Source organism: Agelaius phoeniceus, chromosome 5 (genome assembly GCF_051311805.1).
Source record: "Agelaius phoeniceus isolate bAgePho1 chromosome 5, bAgePho1.hap1, whole genome shotgun sequence".
In the NCBI taxonomy this organism is placed as follows: Eukaryota; Metazoa; Chordata; class Aves; order Passeriformes; family Icteridae; genus Agelaius; species Agelaius phoeniceus.
In genome coordinates, this window is record NC_135269.1 from 59,823,822 (window position 1) to 59,845,577 (window position 21,756).

Genomic DNA, 21,756 nt, shown 5'->3' on the forward strand with positions numbered 1-21,756 from the left:
GGAAAATCTCACTCTCGAATATCCTAGTTATGCTGATAATAATGTAAATATATTTATATTGTCAAAAAATTCTAACATGTCCCTTTACCTACCAGCTCTTTGCCCATCCCTTCATATGCATTTCCTGAGTTCACAAAGAAGTTTTGATGTGACTGGACACCTCACAAAGATGAGGTCTGTGTGCACAGGCATGAATCAGGCTTGTACAATGTGATGTCTTGTACAGTGATCTTCTACTAATTACCAGAACACTGTAAAATTGCTGCTAGCTTTATTCCCTCCTTTTAGTTGTAATGTGTAACCTATCCCATTAGAAGCCTGTTTCTTTAAGTCTTGAAAAAACTATAGAAACATCTGGGATAAATTTCAGAGTCTTTCAGGATTTCTAAATTTGTTTAGTATCTGCTTTGAGGGATAGGACTGATTTCATCCTATGCTCTGGATAGACAAGCCTTCTCCAGAACTCATAGGTCACAATTTTATCCTTTATTTCCTTTCTTTTCTTCTTAGGCTGGGTTTTGGTGGGGAGAAGGGGGAATTTGGTTTTGGTGTGGCTTGAGGTGTTTTTTGTTCCTATAAATATATTTCTCAGCTTCTTTGTTTTGATCCTCTTTCTGACAATGTACACAGATCTAGTTTCAGCAAGAATTCAAAGTCCATAAACATACACCAGACATTATTTATGATATAAACACTATAGAGAGCTACAGGAGACATGCATGGGAAAGGCATCAGGACTGCACATGTGCTTGCAATGCTATCCTGTCCCCAGCTTCACCTGGAAATGCAATGGGTAATTGTTTCAGGTACTAAGTAAATGCCCATAGAGCAGTTAATTTCTGCTTTCCCTCTAAATATGTCTCCAGGGCTTTCAAGTAGTTCCTGTTAAGCCTCCTGGTTCAAGCATGTTGTGAGGAGACTGTAGAGGTGAATATGGAGATGAGGGGAGAGCCAAGCAAGCCTGCAGGAAGGGGAGTGTGGAGAGGAGCTCATATGGGTTGAGGAAGGGTGAGCAGAAAGGGCTCTGACTCTTTCTTCTTCCTTGAGTCACTTCCAGTATGTCTCATTACTTTCCTTAAATCTCTCACTTCTTTTATTCCTCCAAGTGGAAATCAAGTGGATTTCTGCAGTTCTCTGATTCCACCTGCCAGGATGTGAGGGATGAAGTAAAGGGCAGCCAGAATTGAAAGAGAGGCTAGAAGAGGTTGAAAATCAAGTAGAGAAAAGCATACAGGCTGGTTAGGAATAGGTGAATTAGGAACAGGGTGAGCAAGGCAGAAATTCACTGGCCAGTCTAGCAACAGCAGCCCTTACCCTGTAAGGAGGTCAGGAATGAGCTTCCTGGGAATATAAAGCAGCTAGATGAAGAGGAGTCAAGGCAACACAAGCAAGAATACAACTAGGGAGTTTTCAGGCAAAATAGAGGGAAGATTAATTTTGGAGCAAATTAAGAGGACAAAAGAAAAAGTTTTTGTAATTCTCTGGTTTTCAAGATTATTTGCAACTTCATTTGGGTTCTTTGGAGCAAAATAAAATGCACTTCTGAAAAAAATGTCTTCTGGATAATCAGGTAAAGTGGAGAATATGGGGAAGATGCAATATCTTTCAAGAGATTAAAGAATCCTGGTTCCATGGAAAAGATCAACAGATGGGAGTATGATAGAATGCACTGGTCTGTGCTGGAAACAACTTCTTCCATTACTCCAGCAGTTATACACCCAAGAGATGAAAGCATTTGCCAGAGAAGAAGGAATCCTGAGAGTCTGTCTTTTGCAACAAAGAATTTGAGAACTGATTTTAGGACCACTGGGAATATGAAAGGCATTAAGGCAGCAGAGATTGTTCTGATCCTTCCCATTCCCTCTGCTTCATCTGGACAAGAGTGGTCTGAGGCAGACAGATGATTGCAAGGACATGAATTCAAGAAAGCTCCAGAGGTACTTGAATGCTCCCAATGTAAAGATCAAGTGACAACAGGAAAGCCACACAGAAACTCCAGAAAAGACAGAGGTCTTAGTCCCACTCCCAAGCTCAATCATGACAACTGTAAGACACCATGACTGCAAAAAACACATTGTTGCTAAATATTTTTCTCTTTAAGAAGTTCTTGTGCTGCTTAAAAATATTACATTTTCTTCTGCCTTAACAAAACATGGAAGTCAGTGATAACAAGTTAAATATTCATTCACCCAAGCAAAAGTAGATGTTACCAGCAAGTATTCTGTGTTTTGTGTTTTGGGATGAATAATGTGTAATAGAACATTTGGTGCCTGCAAAAAATTGTGTCACTTGTCCATACCAAATACGTTTAACTCTTGAATTTTAATCATATCTTCCAAACTAAGTTCTAGTGCCATTAAAGATACAATAAAAATGTGTTGAGGCCAATGAAGTCTTCTTCCTGTATTTACTGGTTATTGGATGAGGGCCTGAACCCATGCAGCAATACTTTGTACCTCATGATGCAGCATTCACTCCCTGTTACACGTTTGTTATCGAAATTGCTTGGCCACCTGAGCTGTTTGGTAAATATATAAACCAGGCTGTGAATAGCAAAAGATGCAAGTGCAACAAGAAAGAATGCTCTGGGAAAATATGGGTACACAAACTTTAAGGTTTCTATGTACACAGTGTGACGCACCTCATTTAGTCAAGTATTTTATTATATCATCAAGAATTACTTAAACAGGCCTTTGCATTATGAAACATGAAAAACCTTCCCTGTTTTACCAGCAAAAGGGATTGGATTATTTTTGCAAAAGCAACCTTGCATTTTAGCACACATAAAATATTTTTGATTGACTTTGAAAAAACAACCCACAGAGAAGTGTGCAACTAACAGAAAAGGGCATGGCTGGGCACAGGGTGAGGGCTCTCCATCCATCACATGGAGATAGATGGGTTTTTACATGTAAGTTCCTCCATCCTTTGAACAAGAGGAGTGAGAATAATTCACTACTTCCTAACAGTGTGAAATTTTGTTTGCTTCTGGTTTCAAGAGCTTTGAGATTTTCAGCTGGGCTCTGTGGCTCTGCAGGGGACCAGAAGAGGGACATGGTATGTAAGGACTTTTTGTTTCAGAGTACTCAATCATTGAGAAATCATTATAATGATCGTGGTCTCACAAAAATCAATGACAAGCCTGGTTTTGAAAGGAACAATTTCAGTAGACCTGGACCTTGATAAAGTGGTACAAAGACAAAAAATTCCTCATCACCCAAAGGAGATGGACAATATTCATTGCTGGCCCTTTTCCTTGTTGTTCTCTGCTGACTAGAGAAAACCTTTAGAAATATCACACAGAGATAGGGTTAAATTCATCTGGGTACAGACACAGAATTACTTTTTTACAGTTGCTGAGTTTAGATTATGCTGATTTTATATGAGAACAAACGTGAATGGAAAAAATAATCCACTTACAATTGACATGAAGGCAACATTATATCTGAGTAATGACTTGACTGAATCTGCCACCACATTAATACACAAAAGGCAGCAGGAAACCAGTGCAATATTCCAGATGTATATATTTCTTGCCTGTGGATTTGAGCATCGATATCACGGAACAGCCTGAGACCATAAGAGCTTTCTTAATGAAACAGAGGATCCCACACAGTAAACCTAGTGTCCAAGAAATGTTTTGACAGAGAGCTATGAAGCTGTAAAGGTAGGTGGATGAATGCACAGAGATTTTAAAAAGCCCTGCAGCCCAGATTGAGTTTAGTCACATAAAACCTGGCTGTTACAATATGAGCTACATGGGTGATAACAAGGAAACAAGGTCAGGATGTGTCCCTTTGCTGTGTATGGCTCCCCTGACCATTGCAGGAGCTGAGGGAATATTGCCATCTAGTGCCACACAGAAATCCAGCTGTCTAAACAGAAAAGAGTCATTTAATTCATGCAGGCAACGGTTACAAAGCATTCTAAAAGAATATTACGGGATAAATGTGCCCGGGACACCATTTTGGTCAGTGTCTTTGCCAGGTTTATTATTAGAAATGATACATTTTCTCCTTACTGTGTTGTGGGAGCTGAGCCACAACACTTTGGAGGAAAGACCCTGGTCAGTTGTTCTGAGGTTGTGAAAAAGGTGCAAAATATTCTCATAGCAGTTTAGCAAGTAGCTGCCAGAATGATGGGGTGCTCTTGAGAATGGGATTTTTCTTGCCTGCCTGAAAAACAGACCTGTATATGTTATTGTTCTGTGGTCACCTTAGGCTTGTTTTGGAAACAGAGGCACTACTAGGGCACAACTGGTGTGACCAGCCTTAGCAGTTGCATTTAGGATGGGAAGTGATGTACTTCTGAAACATCTGTTTCTCTGCAGAGACAACAAGGGGGGTTTGGGATGTCTGGTTCTGATGTTCAGAGCCTTTGAACCTTCAGTGCCTGTCTCTCTGGACCATTTTTTAACCAGATAGGCAATAATTTTGAGGACCTGTTGGTGGAAAAAATAAATACCACTTTTAGACTTCTAAAGCCCATGCTCTCAGCTGTGTGATTGTCATTCAGGTTGTGAGGACCCTTGTGCTGCCACAGAAGCTCCTGCTGGCCTGTACCAGGGTGCCCTCCCTGCTGGGCAGGCACAGTGGGACACATTTCCCATTCACCTCTGTGTGCAGCAGCTTTAGGAAGTTCCTCCTGTTGTCATGCCAGAAAGGGGTGACAGAGCAGTTCAGTTCCCTTCAGCCAAAACCCTGCTGGGCCTGAGATGAGGGGGTTTTTAATCAGCACATATGCTTGAGATACTTTTAATGAGGCCATCAACTCGCTTATCTACGCCACCAAATACATGCCAGATTAAAACAGTTTTCAGTCATTGCCCATCTGGAGCAGATTCAAACCAGTGGTTGATTTTCAAAAGCAATTTGAAAATCAAAATCAGTTAAGTAATCAAATCTTCCAAAGCTGCAAATAATGTCCAGATTTTCCAGCCAGCAGCATCATGTTTATAAATATTGACTTAAAATTACTTAAATGTCCCACCAGTACCTCTGAGTTAATTGCTATGTTATTGCTTGTGGCTGTGACTTTCCCACTATTTCTGCCCCCTAGCCATGTAAAGGAAAGGATTAAATCACAAAGAGAATCAGAGTCAATAATGTAAAAGAATATTGTTTTTCAGCCTGAGGAAGTTTTAGACACCCACTAGTCCTTTTCTTTTAAATAACATGAGTGCCAATTAAGCAAGAGGTTGCTAAGTTAATTTTTTATATATATGTGCTTATATTTTAAAAATCCACTATTTCACATCACCAGATATAAATCCCTACATCAAATATAAATTCTTTCCTTTTCTACACTGATTTTAAATATGCTGCAAAAAATGTGTCTCTGAAGTTCCTTCAAATAAGGACTTGTTTAGATAATAAAATGTCTCACAATAATAGTACTGTATAAAGTTACTGATGTCAAACTCTGCCAGGATTTTTTGGGTTATTTTCCTTGCTTTTGTTCATTTGGCAAAGTCCTTAAATATGGTATTTGAAAAAAAATAGAATATGTGCACTCTCCTGAGTGTCCATAATGTGAATTAAAATTCCATCTAAAAAGGAACCTGAAAAGCAAGAGTTGTAGATTAATAAGCATTTTAAAGCACCCAGAAATGTGACTTTCCAAAGCCCTCACTCTTATCCTCTCAGTTCCCCATAAGTAAGTTTAGCTAAAAAAAATCTAAGCTAACAGCTTCCAGAAATAAATAGCAACAAACTGGCAGCAAATTCTGGAACTCCCCCACACCTCTTAGTCCATGGGGACACAGACTGACCTTTCAGATGCAGCCCAAACCCAACTGATTTCCTCAGGCTTTTGCCTGACTCAGACAGTTTGGGTGTTCTGGGCAGGCAGGAAAGGATTACTAACATTAGCTATATCCTAATTGCTGTACTTGAGAGGCTGCATACTGCTGGATCCAGCACAAAGTTCTCACAGATTTCACTGGGATCTGGATCAGTCTTTTAAAGTTTGAAGGAACTGGGGAAGTGTCAGGAAAGATGGATGGCAGATTTTACCTGCTGGTACAAACTGCCAGGACTATACTGACATTTGCACCAGATGAGCCTCTATACCAGGACATGCAGTGTTATGCATCTGTAACATAAAATAGAGCCACAAATTGTTTTCCTGTGCTAAGGAGCAGCAGTGGGATGACATGCCAAAGCTCTTTAGGAATCAAGAGGTGAACACCCCAAAATGTCCACACACCCAGCAGTGCAGTTGGATGAAGTGTTAACACAGAGAGGCGACGTCCATTTAAGCTGAACATCAGCAGCTATGGATCTTTTGTTTCAATCAACATTAATGGCAAGTGGCAGGGCTTGCCTATTTTGCTTTGCTGATATTTGTAAACATCTGGGACTGTTTCCTTTTATAAAATATTTTTCTGGGTATGGACATTTTTCTTGATGAAACCAGACTAAGCTGCACTGTCCACTCAGTTGTGTCACATCGGCCTGGGCTGTCTCAGGCTAATGCACCTGCACAATTGCTGGTGTTGCTGCACAGGGAACTGGATCCATGAATTGAGGCTGGATAAGAACTGAGCAAGTGGATGATATGTACAGGAAAAAATGGCCAGGAAATAGGGGTCTGGGCAAAAAAAAATCCTGTGGAATACAGCCTGAAACACACCTTTTGTTTATGTTCAGAGATGTGCAGTAATGCTGGTCCAGTTTGTGGGATACACCAAGGATGGGTTTTAAGGGCCCTGAAGCCCCTAATGTTGTTGTTGTTTGTGACTACAGAAATTTAGCCTTGTTTCTGTTAAAAAAAAAAGTGCTAAACATTATACTGTTAGCTTTTTTCTGTTGAATTAAATTCTCTGTGAAGTAGCAGAGGGACAGTCACCATGTCCCAGCTAAATGGTTTGTTTGTAGCAAATTATTTTCTATTCTTAAGGAAAAGAATTTAATTAAGTGTCAGAAACAAACTACATCTTGACAGATTAACAGGATTGCTGCTGTTAAAATAAATTTGTTGCCAGATTTATTTACAAAACTTATTTTTTCAGGGATGGGTGAACTTCCTGGCATTTGCCAATCTTTTGAATAAATATTGTGGAGGATTTGTAAAATGAGAATTAATTAAAACTTTTCCTGTGAGTGCAAACCAGACATTTTGCTCAGTGTAAATAAATTGCTTGAAAGCTAAAGGGAACACTTTGAAGGAGGTGGGTGGAGAGGCAAGGAAATTTGAGCACTGTCTTTCCTTTTCCAAACAAATTATGGGGTATAACAAATATGACTAATACAGGAATTGTAATTTATATATCAGATTTGATATATACATTTTAAACTTTCTTTGCAGTTCTGAATTGACCTCAAGACATTTCACTTCAGCTTTCAAGCTCCTCAGAGATTTGTTTATTTTTCTACAAATCTTTTTGGTTTGGCTGCTTCTGTATGATACGTGGCAGAAGTGCTCATTTCTGGATGTGGAGCTTTTAGATACTGGCTCTTATATATGATTTGTGTTGCTCTAAGAAGGCCTTTCAGTGTTAGCTTGGGTGGTATCACCACCTCAGACAAAGAGATAAGCTTACTGTCATCATCCATTCATTCTGTCTGAGAAAGAATCAGATCATGAAATGCATATCCAGGGAGAAAACAACGACAAGTATTTGCATTCCACCTTTTCATTCACTGCAAGTTGGTTTTATTGGTGGGATTTTGAGTGTTTTACTGTTTTTATAAGTGATCATGACAAAAATATTCTTCATCTGTGAAACACCAGACAGCACTTCTACTCTTTCATGGATAAAGTCAAGGAAGTGTCACTAAAGATCCTTAGAATGATTTTTCAGTGACTCCTTCGGAAAGGAAATCCAAAGATAGATTTTGAACAAAAGACAAACATTCCTTCCATTTAGACTAAGATTTTTCACTTTTTTTTCTCCCCTGGCCCTAATGTCCCTAACCTGAGAAATTAGTCCTGGACAAAACCTTCAGTGCTACAATTTGGAATACATTGTTTCTGACAAAGCCATGGGCAGATGTCAGCCTGGCCAAGGATAGTCTGCAAACGGCAGCAACAACTCGAGGGACACCAGCACTATCCAGGTTAATTAAGTACACAGGCCATCACTAAGTCCTACAGATAAATTACAAAACAGTTCATGGATTTCACAGAAGACACAGGATTTCACACCATTCAGTATTCAGGCAAACAGTCTTTCTTTGATTCTTTAGGTATCAAATCAGAAGGATTGATTCTTCCCAGTCATCTTTCCCTAAAAGATTTCCAGCTTTTAAAATTACCGTGCCTGGTCTTAAAGGTTTGATTAGTTAGATCTACCACACACTGCTGCTGTGCTAATTAAATTAAACTCCACTGGGTCCATCCTTCCAAAGCCTTGTGCATTTGAGCAGTGTTTCCCACGGTCATATGTAGGAAGCTGCCTGTTGGCAGGAGGGATAAGCATCTCTGCTTTAGAGACAGCCTCAAGCTTCTGCTTAAAGAGGCTAACACTGCCACTAACAACTAGGAAATCCTGGCAGATAGTCCACATGAATATCTCGTTCTATATTTGCACAATGTCAAGCACACTATCAGCCCTGAATAAATAATAATCATAGAAACCTGGAGTCAGCCAGGAAATAGCTGTGAGTGAGACATTCATATTTTAAAACCTGAAACTGCAATATTATCTTGTTATGACTCTGGGAAAATGATTCTTTTCCTTTTCCCCTCTTGTTTTTTGGTTTGTTTTTTTTTTCCCTAAAAAAGAAGAAATGCTAATACTGTTGCTAAAGGTACTAAAAAAATTTTATTTGGCCCTGTATTACAGAATGAAACATCTAAAGTGTTCTGCCTGATAAATAAATAAAAACCCTTTAAAGAGCAACATTGAGAACAGTGCTGCTTTTAATTCCAAAGAATTTATTTCTAAGTGAAAAACAAAATTAGAGATGGAATACAACTGCAACTACAAACTGGGATACAACAGTGATTATATGGGAGAAAAAGGAAGAGTAGCTGAAAGACAGTTTCACAAGGCAATATTTTGAATTTTTTTCTAAATTTAATTGAAAGTCCTTGTTTAAAAGCATTTATATTAGTCATAAATCTTTAAAACAATGAGCAAAATTCATGGGGAATTCAGTCTCCATCTCTATAGAAATAATAATGAAGGGCAACTCCCTGTAGTAAAACTAGTTGGAAGTGGTAATTCTTATTTAATTCAGACACTTGACAAACATTCAGAGTTACTCCTTCACAAAAGAATCATTTACTTCTCCTTTTCTGTTCAGTCTATGCAGACTAAGCATGTTTCAAGACTGTATTTTTATGGTTACAGATGAGAAGAAACAGATTCTTACTTCAAAATCTGGTGTTATAATTGATGATGGGGATACACGCACAAATTCTTTTTCATATATTGGGCACCTTTAACAGAAATCCAACAATATCTGAGATCTGAGGGCTGTCTCAGTGTAATCAAATTGCAATTAAGTTAGTCCAGAAGCATTTGTCAGAAGATATAATGGCAAGGACTATAAAGGAGAAGAATAAACTGAAAACAGAGAATGCCAAAAATCACCATCTGCTGAGATGATGGGAGTATCATGCTCAAAGCTGTTAAGGTGTTACTAGAGCTGTTGTCTGTTACAACATTAAACAGTTAATTGCAGTTCATGGGTTTTAAGTAAAAGGACTGGGGACTGCTTTTTGCCATAGCAACCACAAAAAAGAAATCTCTTCTAGCATGTGTGCAACACGCACCAACATAAAAGCAAAGAAAATAAATATATTTGGAATTCAGCATTTAAACTATAATTATTTGGAGAAATTCCTCTTTCCAAATTTACATTCTGAGCATCCTGGAGAGAATTAGATGCTCATTCCAAATTTACCAAATGTCTTTCCTGAGGGACAAGAAGATGCATTACATTCTGTATCTTTTCCCACTAACAACAGTTAGGATGACTCCTGCTGCTTAGGTGAACCGAGTAGGGAAGGGAAAGAATACAGAAGAAAGGAAAACTTTATCATCTCACTAATGTGTGACCACATGTGCTGCAGGCAGGGCATGGCTATAAATGCATAGGTCAAGATCACATGTGTACCATCACTTACCTTCTGCCACTCCATCCATTTCTGCTCTGTGCTGAGTTCAGCCTACTTGTGATCTTTGGGCATGAGAAACATGTTATGGTGACAACACTGCTGATTGTTTAATCCCAGGTCAGGTCAGGTTAAGTTTGAAAGAAGGACAGGAGAAAAGGAAAGTGACTGTTACATCATTATCATGCCTTAAATGCTAACACATAATATTTTGGTGCCAAAGGAACTTCTTATCCATGGTACTTTTCAAAATAAAATGCTGATGAGTTCAACCATCTTTCCAGACATGGTTTCATTTGGATAGAATACTTATCTTGAGGCATAATTTTTCTGAAGTCTTTGCAAAATCTAGACAGCTGTAGAAGAGAGGCAGCCCAGCAAATTACCTGGAGCAGTGACCTAAAAGGTGAGCCAGGCAGGTGAAAAGCAGCTGGGAAGAGGGACCAGAGGTTCTGCTGGTTGCTATCCCTAGAGGATGTCCCGAGGGCAGGAGACAATAAGAAGAATTGTATTTCACTAGCCCTGAACTAACTAAAGGTTTGAATATGGAAATGTTTTTAAAACATCTATTGTAGCTGCTGAAAACAATTAAGTCTGTGGCATCTGCCAATTCTCATAATTATCTGCTGTTGTTTCAAAAATGTGTATGGGAAATTTTGCAAAATCCAGGACCAATAATCCCATAGCTGACACAGCATGCTCTTAGACTCTTACACCACAAATGTAGTGTGAGATCAGAACAGAACATTTGGCTACATTAAGATTCAGATTGACAAAGACAGACTGAGGGGGTTTTGTCAGCTGATGTAAAAATTTCCATAGGCAAAATCATAAAGCCCTGAATAAATGGAGGGATTCACCCATATATGAGCACTTTCAGAACCCAGAGATGTCCTTCAAGTTTTCCTTCTACAAATCCAGAAGACACAGGTTCATGGCTCTAGGCACCTGTAAGTTCTCCATACAAGACCAATTCTAACCCTTCCAATGTAGACTTGTCTCTCAATTTCAATTCCTATTGTACTGCTATTATATATTGTGTTTATCAAGGCACTCAAGTTATTAGGTCTTGTCACCACTAACACTCACTCTGTTTCCATACAGCCTCTAACACTGTATTTTTTTAATAAGAACATGGCATACGTTTTGCTCCACTGCTTACAAACAACTTTAGAAATATTCAGAAGTGCCCAACTCTACTGTGACATGAACACATAATTCAATAAAATGCCACTGCTTATGCTACTAATAGATTTCAGTGAGTTGTATTAATTGTGCTAATTATGATGATGTGTGAGGGCACAGAAAAAGGGCTCCTCTTCTCCTGTAAACAGAAGAGTAGACACCTCTTTTTATAGAGAACTGACAGTCAAGATATGCTTAGACAAATAATCTACTGCAAAATTTTTCAGCCCACTGTACATAAAGTATTCTCATTTTGCCAGCTTTCCTGTTACCACAGGCCACAACTGTAATATTTTGAAGTCACCAGTAGCTGCAGTGCCAATACTCTTCTTAGTGCAGAAGGAAAACCAGCCATTGTATTATCAGATTACTAGAGAATCCTTGAATGCCAACATGAATGCAAGTTTTTAAGGGCTCAGATTTAGTATATATAGGAAAAGATTCCAATTCCATAGAGGGAGGAAGAGGAGTTCATGCTTAATGGTTTGGATTTGGGTACTTTCAAATAATCTATTATTATTGTTATATATGATTTGGCAGAATTAAACACATACAGGGAATCCACAGATGCCTGCTGTATCCTAAAGAAAAAGCACTTTTTTATCTGTCAATTAAAAGATTTGGGAAACAACAGATAGTTCTGTTAATCTTGGATCAAATGAGTATCTGAAGTTGAATTACAAGACTCTCAAATACTAATTTTGTAATGATTTTCAGTTAATTTTTTCCCTAAACCACTACTGTTCACTTTTCATCAGTCTTGTAACTTTTGCATATACCAGATATCACATGCTGAGTATCTACAAAACAAGATTTGATTAAATGCACAGATCTGTACCACTGGATGTTATTAGCCAGTTAAAATGTTTGATGGCCATAGATGTACAAAGATTCTCTTAATCTGAGTCTGCCAAATCACAGTCTCAGCTCATAGGCATTTCAGAAGTATGCACCCTTCATAAGTAACATGGGATATTTTTAATGATGTCTGAAGTTTTGTCTTTACCAGCTATGGTTTCCATTTAAACCCAAAGTATTATTAGTAGTATGCTTATACTTGGATTCCTTAAAGGAAACAGTGCCTCAGGAACACTCATTAAAACACAGGTTTCCAAAAAAATAGAAAAGGACAATATATTTTTATCATTAAGAGAAGGATTTAATTAAAAATTCACTCAATTGGTGAGACCATAACTGAGATCCATCCACATCAGGTCTCTACAACCACCATTGCCTTTGTAAAAGGCCGGGTGGAGTCTGATGACAGAAGTTCAGAGTGGCCCATGAGAGGTTTGCACATGTCAAGTCAATGCTTAAACATCACACATAATTTTACTTTGGTGCATTTAGTAGTCAAACGCATCACTAACTACACCCCAATCCTGCTAAGGCCTTTCAGATGCATTTTGACTGAGCACAGAACTTGCAGTGCTTATCAGAAATAACTGACTCTTCCTGGTTGTAATGGGAATCTTATTAGGACAAATCTCCTTGCAAAATTAGCACAACAATGCAAAGAGCTACAAGAGAATTCCCTCTATAATAGATGAGACACAATTGATTTCTGGCACTCCACTTCCAGCCTCAGCCAGAAATACAAGATGAACAGGCTTGCTTTCTTCTGTGATTTCAACACGTCTGCTTCCTGTACGAGCTGGAAGTAGGACATACCATAACAACTGTCAAAACATTTCAGAACCTCGAGCAAGGTGCGATTGGAGCCAGCCTCTAGAAGCAGACAGGACTTGGGGAGCCATGTGAGTAGGCTGGGCCCTCTGCTCTCCCCTGATCCAAGGACCAAAGGTGACCTTACCAAAGGTGTAGCAGTGTGACTCTCACTCAAACCTCTTTTCTGGCTGGCCCCAAACTTTCACAGCCAAGCTGAAGGACACTCCAGTGACTCCCAAACACTGAGGGCCATCCCTCCCAGGCTGAAATCTTCTGGCAGCCTGTGGGTGCCTCCCCTCAGCCCACTCACTCACCATGGTGCCTGGCCCTGCCAGAGCTGAGTCCCTTTTACAGTGGGGATCAGTGAGCTGCTGAGAGAGGGGCACCAACAGGGCTCCAGAACTCGTGGAAAATGGTGGGAGGAGAGGCAGATCCCTGCACTGAGGCCAAGGGGCTCCAGCCAGGGCCAGGGTTAGGCTGGGAAGGACTGCTGGCTTCCCAGGGAGAGGCAGAGAAGAGGGGAGAAGGAGAGGGGACATGCCCCAAAACAGGAGGAATTGCTAAGAGAGGAAAAGAGGGCAACTCCAAACAGCTTTGTGATGGAAGAGGCAGCTCACTAGTGGGAGGAGAAGAGGTGACTCAGGACTGGGAGAGACATGTCCTCCACTGAGGGAGACATGGGAAAGGAGAGGAAAGTCTCCTAACTGCAAAGTAGGGGATAAAATCGAGGCAGTGTGTATTAAAATACATGGTTGCCTCTGGTGAAGCAGCTGGGCCCAAGTGGGAGGGTGGTGAGAGATGAGCGGAGAGTGAAAAACAGGCCCCAAACTGGGGTTTCCGTGCAGGAGATGAAAACACACCATGCAGGGTTAGGTTAAAGTGACAGAAAAGTGGGAACAAAACTCAGAAAAGGGAAGCATTTGGGAGAAGGAGGGATACAAACAGGACAAATATGGCATCTATGTTGAGAAGGAACAGGAGAAAATTGGCTACAATGCAATGAGGGAAAGGCAGGAAGCTGCTGTTGTCTGCTGCCAACACACACAAACATGGCTGGTGAATGGAAAGTTAAAATATACATTATTCATCAGGCAAACTTAATTTTTAATGAAAGAATATTTCTATGCCTACCTCACGAGAAATGTGTGAAGATCTTTGGGGACTCATGTTTTGTGGTTTTGGTTATTCACACGGGCATTGTGGAGAGCAAAGCACAGGAAAGCAGCACGCTATTTGAAAGCAGACTGCATACTGAGGCAAGGTAACTTTCTCCACCCCCAAGAGGTTTTATATCTCACAATCTAAAGAACTTTGCTCTGTCTCTCAAAAATGCATGGAATTCCTACAAATTTCTTCCTTTCTGTCCCAACTGGACAGTAAAGAGCCTTCCTCTAAAATCTGGATATGGCCTTTGAGAATATTATTGTTACTATTATTTACCAAAAACCTCTTTCAAATTAAAAAAAAAAAAGAAAACAACACATCAAACAACAAACAAAAACTGATGAATATTTAGTAAGTATAATACAAGTGATTTGCTGCACCAGTGCTAGATATGTTTAATAATTTTAAGAAGCAGTACGAGACATGCAGTGACAATGTTTTTAAAACAATTTGTCTGTGATCTTCCCTGAGTGCCTGTCAATACAAGCAAACTGAATTTTAGCCTGCCAAGTACTCTTTGACCTGTCATTCATGTCTTTCAATTTCCAAAACATTTGCATTAGTCGTCACTCTTCTTCAGTGAATGCACTCCTCTGACCTCGTCTAACCTTGTTTCTTGCCACAAGAGCAGCTGATGAAGTGTTAGACCAGGGACTCTGGGTAGTGTGTTTTAAGGAGGGAGTTTGAGAACCATGTTTCATACAGGTTATACTACAGCACTGAGAGAGGATGTTCAGGTGTTTGGTGGTGATCAGGACATGGGGAATATTTTTGAGGGAGAGAAAATAGTGGCCACTGACATGGGTCAGAAATGAATTCTCAGAGGCTCCTGGCTGAAACCTGAAACAGTTGCAGGAAAAAAAGAAACTGTTTTACTTCTCTGAAGCAATTGGTAAATGCTAGTGTTCAGTGAGGATACATGCCTGCACTGCACAAAGGGTACCATTGCCAGCTTTGGTATCAGAAACACTCCAGCAACACTAATAAAGTAGAGAAGAAAACTTATCCTCTGGAAAAAGACAGTATAGTAGTAGGTTAATGCTTTTAGATGTCAACCAACACATGAGAAAAATTGTTTAGGCACTGGAGCAAAAGGAAGTGCAATTTTTTTCACAGTGCTTGCGTAACTCTCATGGGTTTGAAATGTGCAGTAACTGTTGATTTCCATTGCTAGTTCATAGCCTTATTTTTGTATAATTTCTTCTTTAAACTTTCCAGAATTCAATGTAGAAAGTTACCTAATTGTGCATTGTCTGTTCATAAACCTGTGTGGTGCACCTCTCTTTAGATTTGCCATTTCATCTGATTAGAGCTGCTGTAGTGTTTCAAGCATTGCTTTGTTTTGTGTGAAGCAATTTGCAACCCTTTTTTCAGAAACATGTTTTTGTTGGGATACAAGAGTATCTCACTTTGAATTTCTTTTTCAGTTCTCCATTTTTTCTGTTTCTTTTTTAAGTGCTAGTTTCTTTGGCTAAGAGGGAACCGAAAGCATAATTCAGGGGGTTTTTTCTTGTGTTATTTCAGAGGACATTAAAAATAGATTTTTCTGCTATAAATGTCTATTTAATACGGTTTTCCAGCTGAAGTCTGCTATGATGGTACTCACATAGTGTTTGAGACACCTTCTGAAATTACAAAGAGATCAGAAATATTACAGGGACCACATTTTGGGCCAGAGTGGCTCTAGGAAGACTGGCTCATAGTGGCTTCTACACTTGTCATGCTAACTCCTGAGTTGTTTTAATGGGCATCCTGTACACATCTTTTTGCAGAAACCTAGATATAGGACTTTTTTAAAGTATCCAATTTATTTAATGAATTCAGCTACTCTAATTATCACATAGCATACTAGAATATTACATTGTATTAAAAAAAAAGTTTCAGAATCCATTTTAATGGAGAAGTGCAGGACTATCCATTTGGTGGATTTTGTACCTTCTCAATACAAACTTCTCTGCTAACTTGAGGTGTTGCTGTAGAATTAAAAAGAAACTTCATTTATCCACTGTGGAAAGAGAGACTGCAAATAGATGACTGCAAATAGATAATCTAAAGGTTTAAAATTAGCATGAGTGTAAAGTCCACCATAGAAATAGCTTGCACTAGTTTTGCACTCCTCAAAATGCTGAAGGATTAAAATTTCTGCACCCCTGTGACTGACAGCCAGCTACTTTGCTGGTGCTTTTCTTATGCAAACTCCATCACTACCTGTAAGAAAATCTTGTGATTCATTTACTGCTCCATTTCCACCAAAGCAGATACCTGGGTTCATAAAACTGTCTGCTATGGAATAATTTCTGCAATATAAGACAAAACCACCATTATGGTAAATCCATTGCACAACAGGATCCTGGGAAGTATTTATGAATCTCCTGCCAAACTGCTTAAATCATGACTTTGTTATAAGCATCAGATGTTTACAATCTTGTAATGATATTGAGGCCTTATACAACTGGTTTTTTTACAATACTTTTGTAGCCAGTTTAAAGCCATCTGGTGCAGGTATTGCCAGGTATATGTGATTTTGTTGTTGTTGTTGTGACTACACATGCACCCTCAGCACCCTCATGGTATTTTCTCAATGTGTGACAGTAGAATTGAAGTCAAATTGTGTCATTGTTTATTTGTACACGGTGACTACATATGATGTTCCTGAGAGCCACATGTGAGAATTGCTGTTTTAGTTTGTCATGTCTTCACATTCAGATCCTGAAAATTATATAAAAATGTTGGTCTCCAACTAAGCCAAATACTGATATGCAGCTTTGGATCTCTTCTAATGTCATAAGTTTTACTGTGCTTTTATAAAGCCCAAGTCTTTAAACATAATTAGAATAAGTAGGTATAGGAACATATCATTTTTATCTTTTGGTTACTTGGCAAAAAGCTTTCATTTGGAGATCATCTTATTAAAAGACCAATGATATATGGATTAAAAAGATTAGAGTTGAGGTTTTATCTGTATATTGCCATTTATTAAATAAAGGCAATAATTTGCTTATAGTTTACTTTTTTAATACCATGTTATGATTGGATCACTCTAGTACTTAGAAGCTGCAACCAAAATCAAAGCTGCATTACCTTGAATTCTGAAAAAAATCACATAAAAAAAGGAAGCTTCTGCTTGGCAATTGAAATTAAAGAATCCTCAGGGACCAGGGAGGGAAAGAAGGACCTTTCCTGACTGACTTAATTATTTTTCTATGGCAGAATGACTTGTTCAAGGTCATAGAAGAATTAAATTTCTGTATTGGTGAGCAGGTGGAAAAAAAAAACAGAGGCTGTTTAATCTGCACTTTCACGTGCAGGTCTTTTACTAATTTCCTAAGGAACAAAGTCTTCTGTGACCATGTTTGTGACTTTCCCTCACTTCTTTCCCTCTCCATCCATAAATTTTGGCCCAACTGATTAATAAAAACAAATCTGAAAGAGGAATGAAAGTCTTAAATAGGTTTGTCTTTCTATGAATTTTGTGGAAGCAGATGCCAGGAGAAGGGAAGAAGAAACCATCTGCATGGTCTGTCTACAGTAAAGCTGCAGCTCGAGCTCACGTTCACAAGACAGCACTGCATATATTCCTGACAATGGGAAAACTCATAGGATGTCAGATCAACTCTCTTCCTATTTTGCTACAAGGCTCTGGAGCACAGTCACAGCTGTCCATGCAACATACACTGGTTTATTTGACACCAATGTGGAGTGAAACAGGAGGTGTTCTTGGGGAGAACTCCTGGTGCAGAAGTGAGGATACTTTTCTGCAGCTTCAGCACTTGCACCCTACAAGACAAGGGAGACAAACTGAAGGCTGGTTTGCTCAGGGCTGGTGTCATTTCTTGGTGCAGATCATGGAGGCAGCATAGATATAATCAAAGCAGAACTCACACTCTTTAAACAAAAGATGCTGATCACAGGAAAGTTGGGCATATGTGTAGATGTGTCATTTAGGGACATGTTTCAGTGATGGAATAAGGGTTAATGGTTGGATTCAATCTTAAAGGTCTTTTCCAACCTAAATGATCCTATGATTCTGATTGTGGAACCATTTGTTTAATGATAATGCTGTTCTGGAATACAGGAGGGAGGAAAAATTCCTTGGGGATGGCTTTGGAAACCTTTCTCTTAAACTGTAAGTCGCTGGATTGTTTCTTTTTAGGAAGGAATTGGTACATCTTGAATCTTCGATTTTATGCTAATTTTCCTTCATATGGTCTGTTTCTGTTAAGAACCTAGACTGCCTGTAGTGTGTCATGGTAAGCAGCATGTAGATCAGTGCCATGTGTTAAAGCTGGAAAGTTTCTTCTTTTCTTCTTTTTTTTTTTTTTTTTGCTTGGTTTGAGGCAGCTTGTATTAAATACTTTACCCCTCCCCTTTTTTCCCAGTTGTATGATTAGGAATTGCTTTACTACTTGTGCATCCCATGGTAGTGTTTAATATTAGTTGGACACTTGGCCATCCATACTTCCCTGAAATCTAACATTGGTTTTCATTGATGGGGATTTCCTGGGTGCTCACATGCCTTTCTTTTGCATCTTCTCTCCAGATCCACATCTAGGGTAATCACACCACTGTTATGGTATACACTATGCAGCCTAACTTCTCTAATTATGAGACTATTTGGCCGCTGTCAAGACATTTGCTCAATTATCTTGCAGTGAATTTGAACACAAATGTCAAACATGGTTGACTATTAAGTTCATGTCACTTATCATTCCTTCTAAGGAATTCCATCTTGCTATTTCTGACCAAAGAGTTTTTCAGTATAGTGGGCAGAGTTTTCAACCTCAACATAAGCAATTTATGTTTCTTCTTTCTTTCTTCCTCATTGATGTGGAAGGAATTATGTGTCCTTATAATTAAAAACATCAAACATATTCACTACCAGCTGAATTTTGTTAGACTAAGTAAAACTCTCCTCAAATGATAGAATTTGAAGTCCTCTGATCTTTCTCATAACCATGTCCACACTTTTTTTTTGATAGGAAGATAAATTTAAATTGCACATAATAATTCTAAATATATCTTGCCAGGGCTTTGTATTACATCACAACTACCCTCTTGCTTCTGGAAATTCCCCATGTAGTCTATGAAAGATCATGCATCCTATGTCTGTTTCATGATGGCTGCTAACAAGCCTGCTGTGATTGCCTGGTTTTATTAGAAGGTTATTTTGGTGAGCTTTCTGCTTCTTTGATATACTGAAGTTTCTTGTAGCTAATGTTTACTTGACTGGAGGCACCCTGGCTAGGCCATACAGTATGAAAGCTTTTAGACTCACCTCTGGGCATTAGGGATGGGACTTGTATATTCCAGCTGCCTTTTGAAAGAGGTGAAGTGTGTTGACAGTGCACATAAGGCAGAGTGTCTGTCCTTTGCCCCAAATGTTTATCCATTTTAGCACTATAAAGAGCTTAGTCTTAATGAAGTTGTGGGAAATTTATTTAAATCCATTCTAGACTGCAGCACCATATACCTTCAGCAACTGCCCCTCTGGCCACAGCTCCAACTTTTGAGCAGGCCTGAAATGTTTTGGTGGGTTTTATGTTTGTTTGGTTTTGGTTTGGGTCTTTTGAGGTTTGTTTGTTTGTTGTTTTTGGGGGGTTTTTTTGAGTCCACATTAATTCCATGTTCTGCTTCAGTATTGCCTCACAATGGTTTGAACCAGCAAAAAGTGAACGAGTGTCTGGGAAAAGATGTAGGACAAGGATGGGATCATGCAAATCTCACATCACCACTGAGAGAATTGTCTGTTGAACCATTAACTTCAGTGATCACCACCCCTAATGGGGCTGCAGAGCTGTATCAAAGCCACTACGTGAGGAATATGTGAGGCTGCTTAAATGAAACTAAGCCCTTTACTGGGAGCGTTTATATTTGGCTTAAGAGGTATGAGCTGAAGCAACAGGCTTATGCTGAAACTCCTAATCCAGAACAGGTATCCTGAGTATAAAAATGTTCACGGATATTTTCTATTCTTACCTCAATGGTGAAATAAGCAAAAATGACACTATCCTAAATTAAAAGCATTTACGTCCCATAGGTTATGTAGAGCGAGATGAAAGCCTCGGTATTGTTTGAGAGAAGCCGGACCTGCGAGTTCAGAGCTGCTGCACCGTAGCCTAGAACACCAAGACGAGAAAAATCCCATTTGCAAACAGACGGAGCCTACTACAGCCCAGGCAGTATTTGGATAACAAAATGGCTGTGGTTGTGGCTGTAGGTGATCCACAGGAGCGCAGCTGGAAGCAGGGGAGCGAGGGAGCCCCGGCCCCGCACTCCGGGTCCGGTCCGCGGCCGCGCTGGAGCGCGGAGGGGCCGTGCCGCAGCTACCGCGAGCCCGTCCCAGGGACTTACTGCGGGCGCTGCGAGCGAGACTCTGCGGGGCGCGCAGCCCCGAGGCGCACAGGGCCGGCGGCCGCGCCCTCCCGGCGGGGCTCCTGTGCCGCCGCTCCCGCTCCGCTCGGCCGGGCCGGGTCGGGCCGGGCCGGAGGGGCAGCGCGGGGGCTGCGCGGGTCCGGCGCCCCTCGGGGCGGGCGCGGGCCCGGTGCCGGCGGCGCGGGGCGCAGGCGCGGGGGACCGCGGGCATGCGCGCTGTGCGGCGGGGAGCCCGATCTGATAGGGAGCAGGGGCTGACACTACCCCCGTGTGGGCGGCGGAACGTCCCGAGGATGACGTGCGGCGTTCTCGAATCCCGTGTCTCGCTCGCTCGCTCGCCGCCGCCGCCGCCGAAGGAAACGGGAAAAGCAACAAGGAGGCAGGAGCAGGCGCGGCGCCATGGCGGCCCTGGAGCGGCCCGTGCCCAGTCCCGAGGCGTTCCTGGGCCAGCCCTGGGCCGCCTGGGTGCGGGAGGCCGCCCCCCCGCACGCGCACGGCGCCGCCCCCCCGCACAGTAAGGGCAGGGACCGGCCGCGGTCCGGCTCCGCACGCCGCTCCCCCCGGAGCGGGGCCGGGGTCCGGCCGGGCCGCCCCCCCCCCCCCTCCGCTCCCCTCCCTCCCTCCTCCCGCCGGGGCCGGGAGGTGCCGCCCCCCCGGGCGCTCAGCTGACGCTCGGCCGAGCCCCCGTGCCATGTGTGCGGGAGGCGCACGCCGCGCCGCGCCTGCCGTGCCGCTGCCCCGCGGCGCTGGGCCGGCGCCGCGGTGGGGGAAGGGGGCGAGGGGGAGGATGCGCGGAGGGGCCGGAGGATGCCGCGGGCGGGGAGGGGGGGGCCAGGGTGCTGCCGCGGGGGGCCCGGCGGTTCCGCTCCCTGGCAGATGCTCCGACCATTGTGCTTTTGCTGTTGCAAATAGAAACACTGCTCACCTCCTCACCTCTCCTCCTCCCCTCGCCAAACAATAAATGCACACCTCAGGGCCCTCGGCGCTTCCTGACTCTGCTTCTCTTCTGCAGGTGTAGATCTGGAAGAGACTGGAAAGGAGGGTGGAAAAAGCAGGGAGGTTATGAGGCTTAATAAAGAAGGTAAGTGGATAGTGCTGGCACACCTCTCTACCTGTCTGTCTCTTGGTGCTTGTGAATGACTGTGGTTTGGCCTTGACAGGGTGGTCTGATAGCATATGGATTTCTCTGCCGTGAAGAACGTTTCAGGGTTGGATACATGCAGATGACTGTCACTGTGTCAACTTCTTTTGAAGTAAGGGTATAACAGGTGTATACACGCAACTGACAGACGTGGTAAAAGA

The 21,756-nt window shown here is 41.3% G+C and overlaps 2 protein-coding genes across 4 annotated transcripts in view; one reads left to right on the top strand and one right to left on the bottom strand.

Moving 5' to 3' along the window:
* The window catches only part of CDHR3 (cadherin related family member 3), a 56,046-nt gene extending 35,381 nt beyond the window's left edge, over positions 1-20,665 (bottom strand). Inside the window, exon 1 of the mRNA XM_077178033.1 lies at positions 20,434-20,665. Coding sequence (XP_077034148.1) covers positions 20,434-20,665 — 232 coding nt within the window. The remainder of the gene's footprint in view (positions 1-20,433) is intronic.
* Positions 20,666-20,674: 9 nt separating this feature from the next.
* The window catches only part of ATXN7L1 (ataxin 7 like 1), a 110,987-nt gene continuing 109,905 nt past the window's right edge, over positions 20,675-21,756 (top strand). For all 3 annotated transcript variants that reach the window (XM_054631008.2, XM_054631007.2, XM_054631010.2), the window contains exons 1-2: positions 20,675-20,968; positions 21,467-21,535. In XM_054631008.2, coding sequence (XP_054486983.2) covers positions 20,854-20,968; positions 21,467-21,535 — 184 coding nt within the window. In that variant the 5' untranslated portion in view covers positions 20,675-20,853. The remainder of the gene's footprint in view (positions 20,969-21,466; positions 21,536-21,756) is intronic.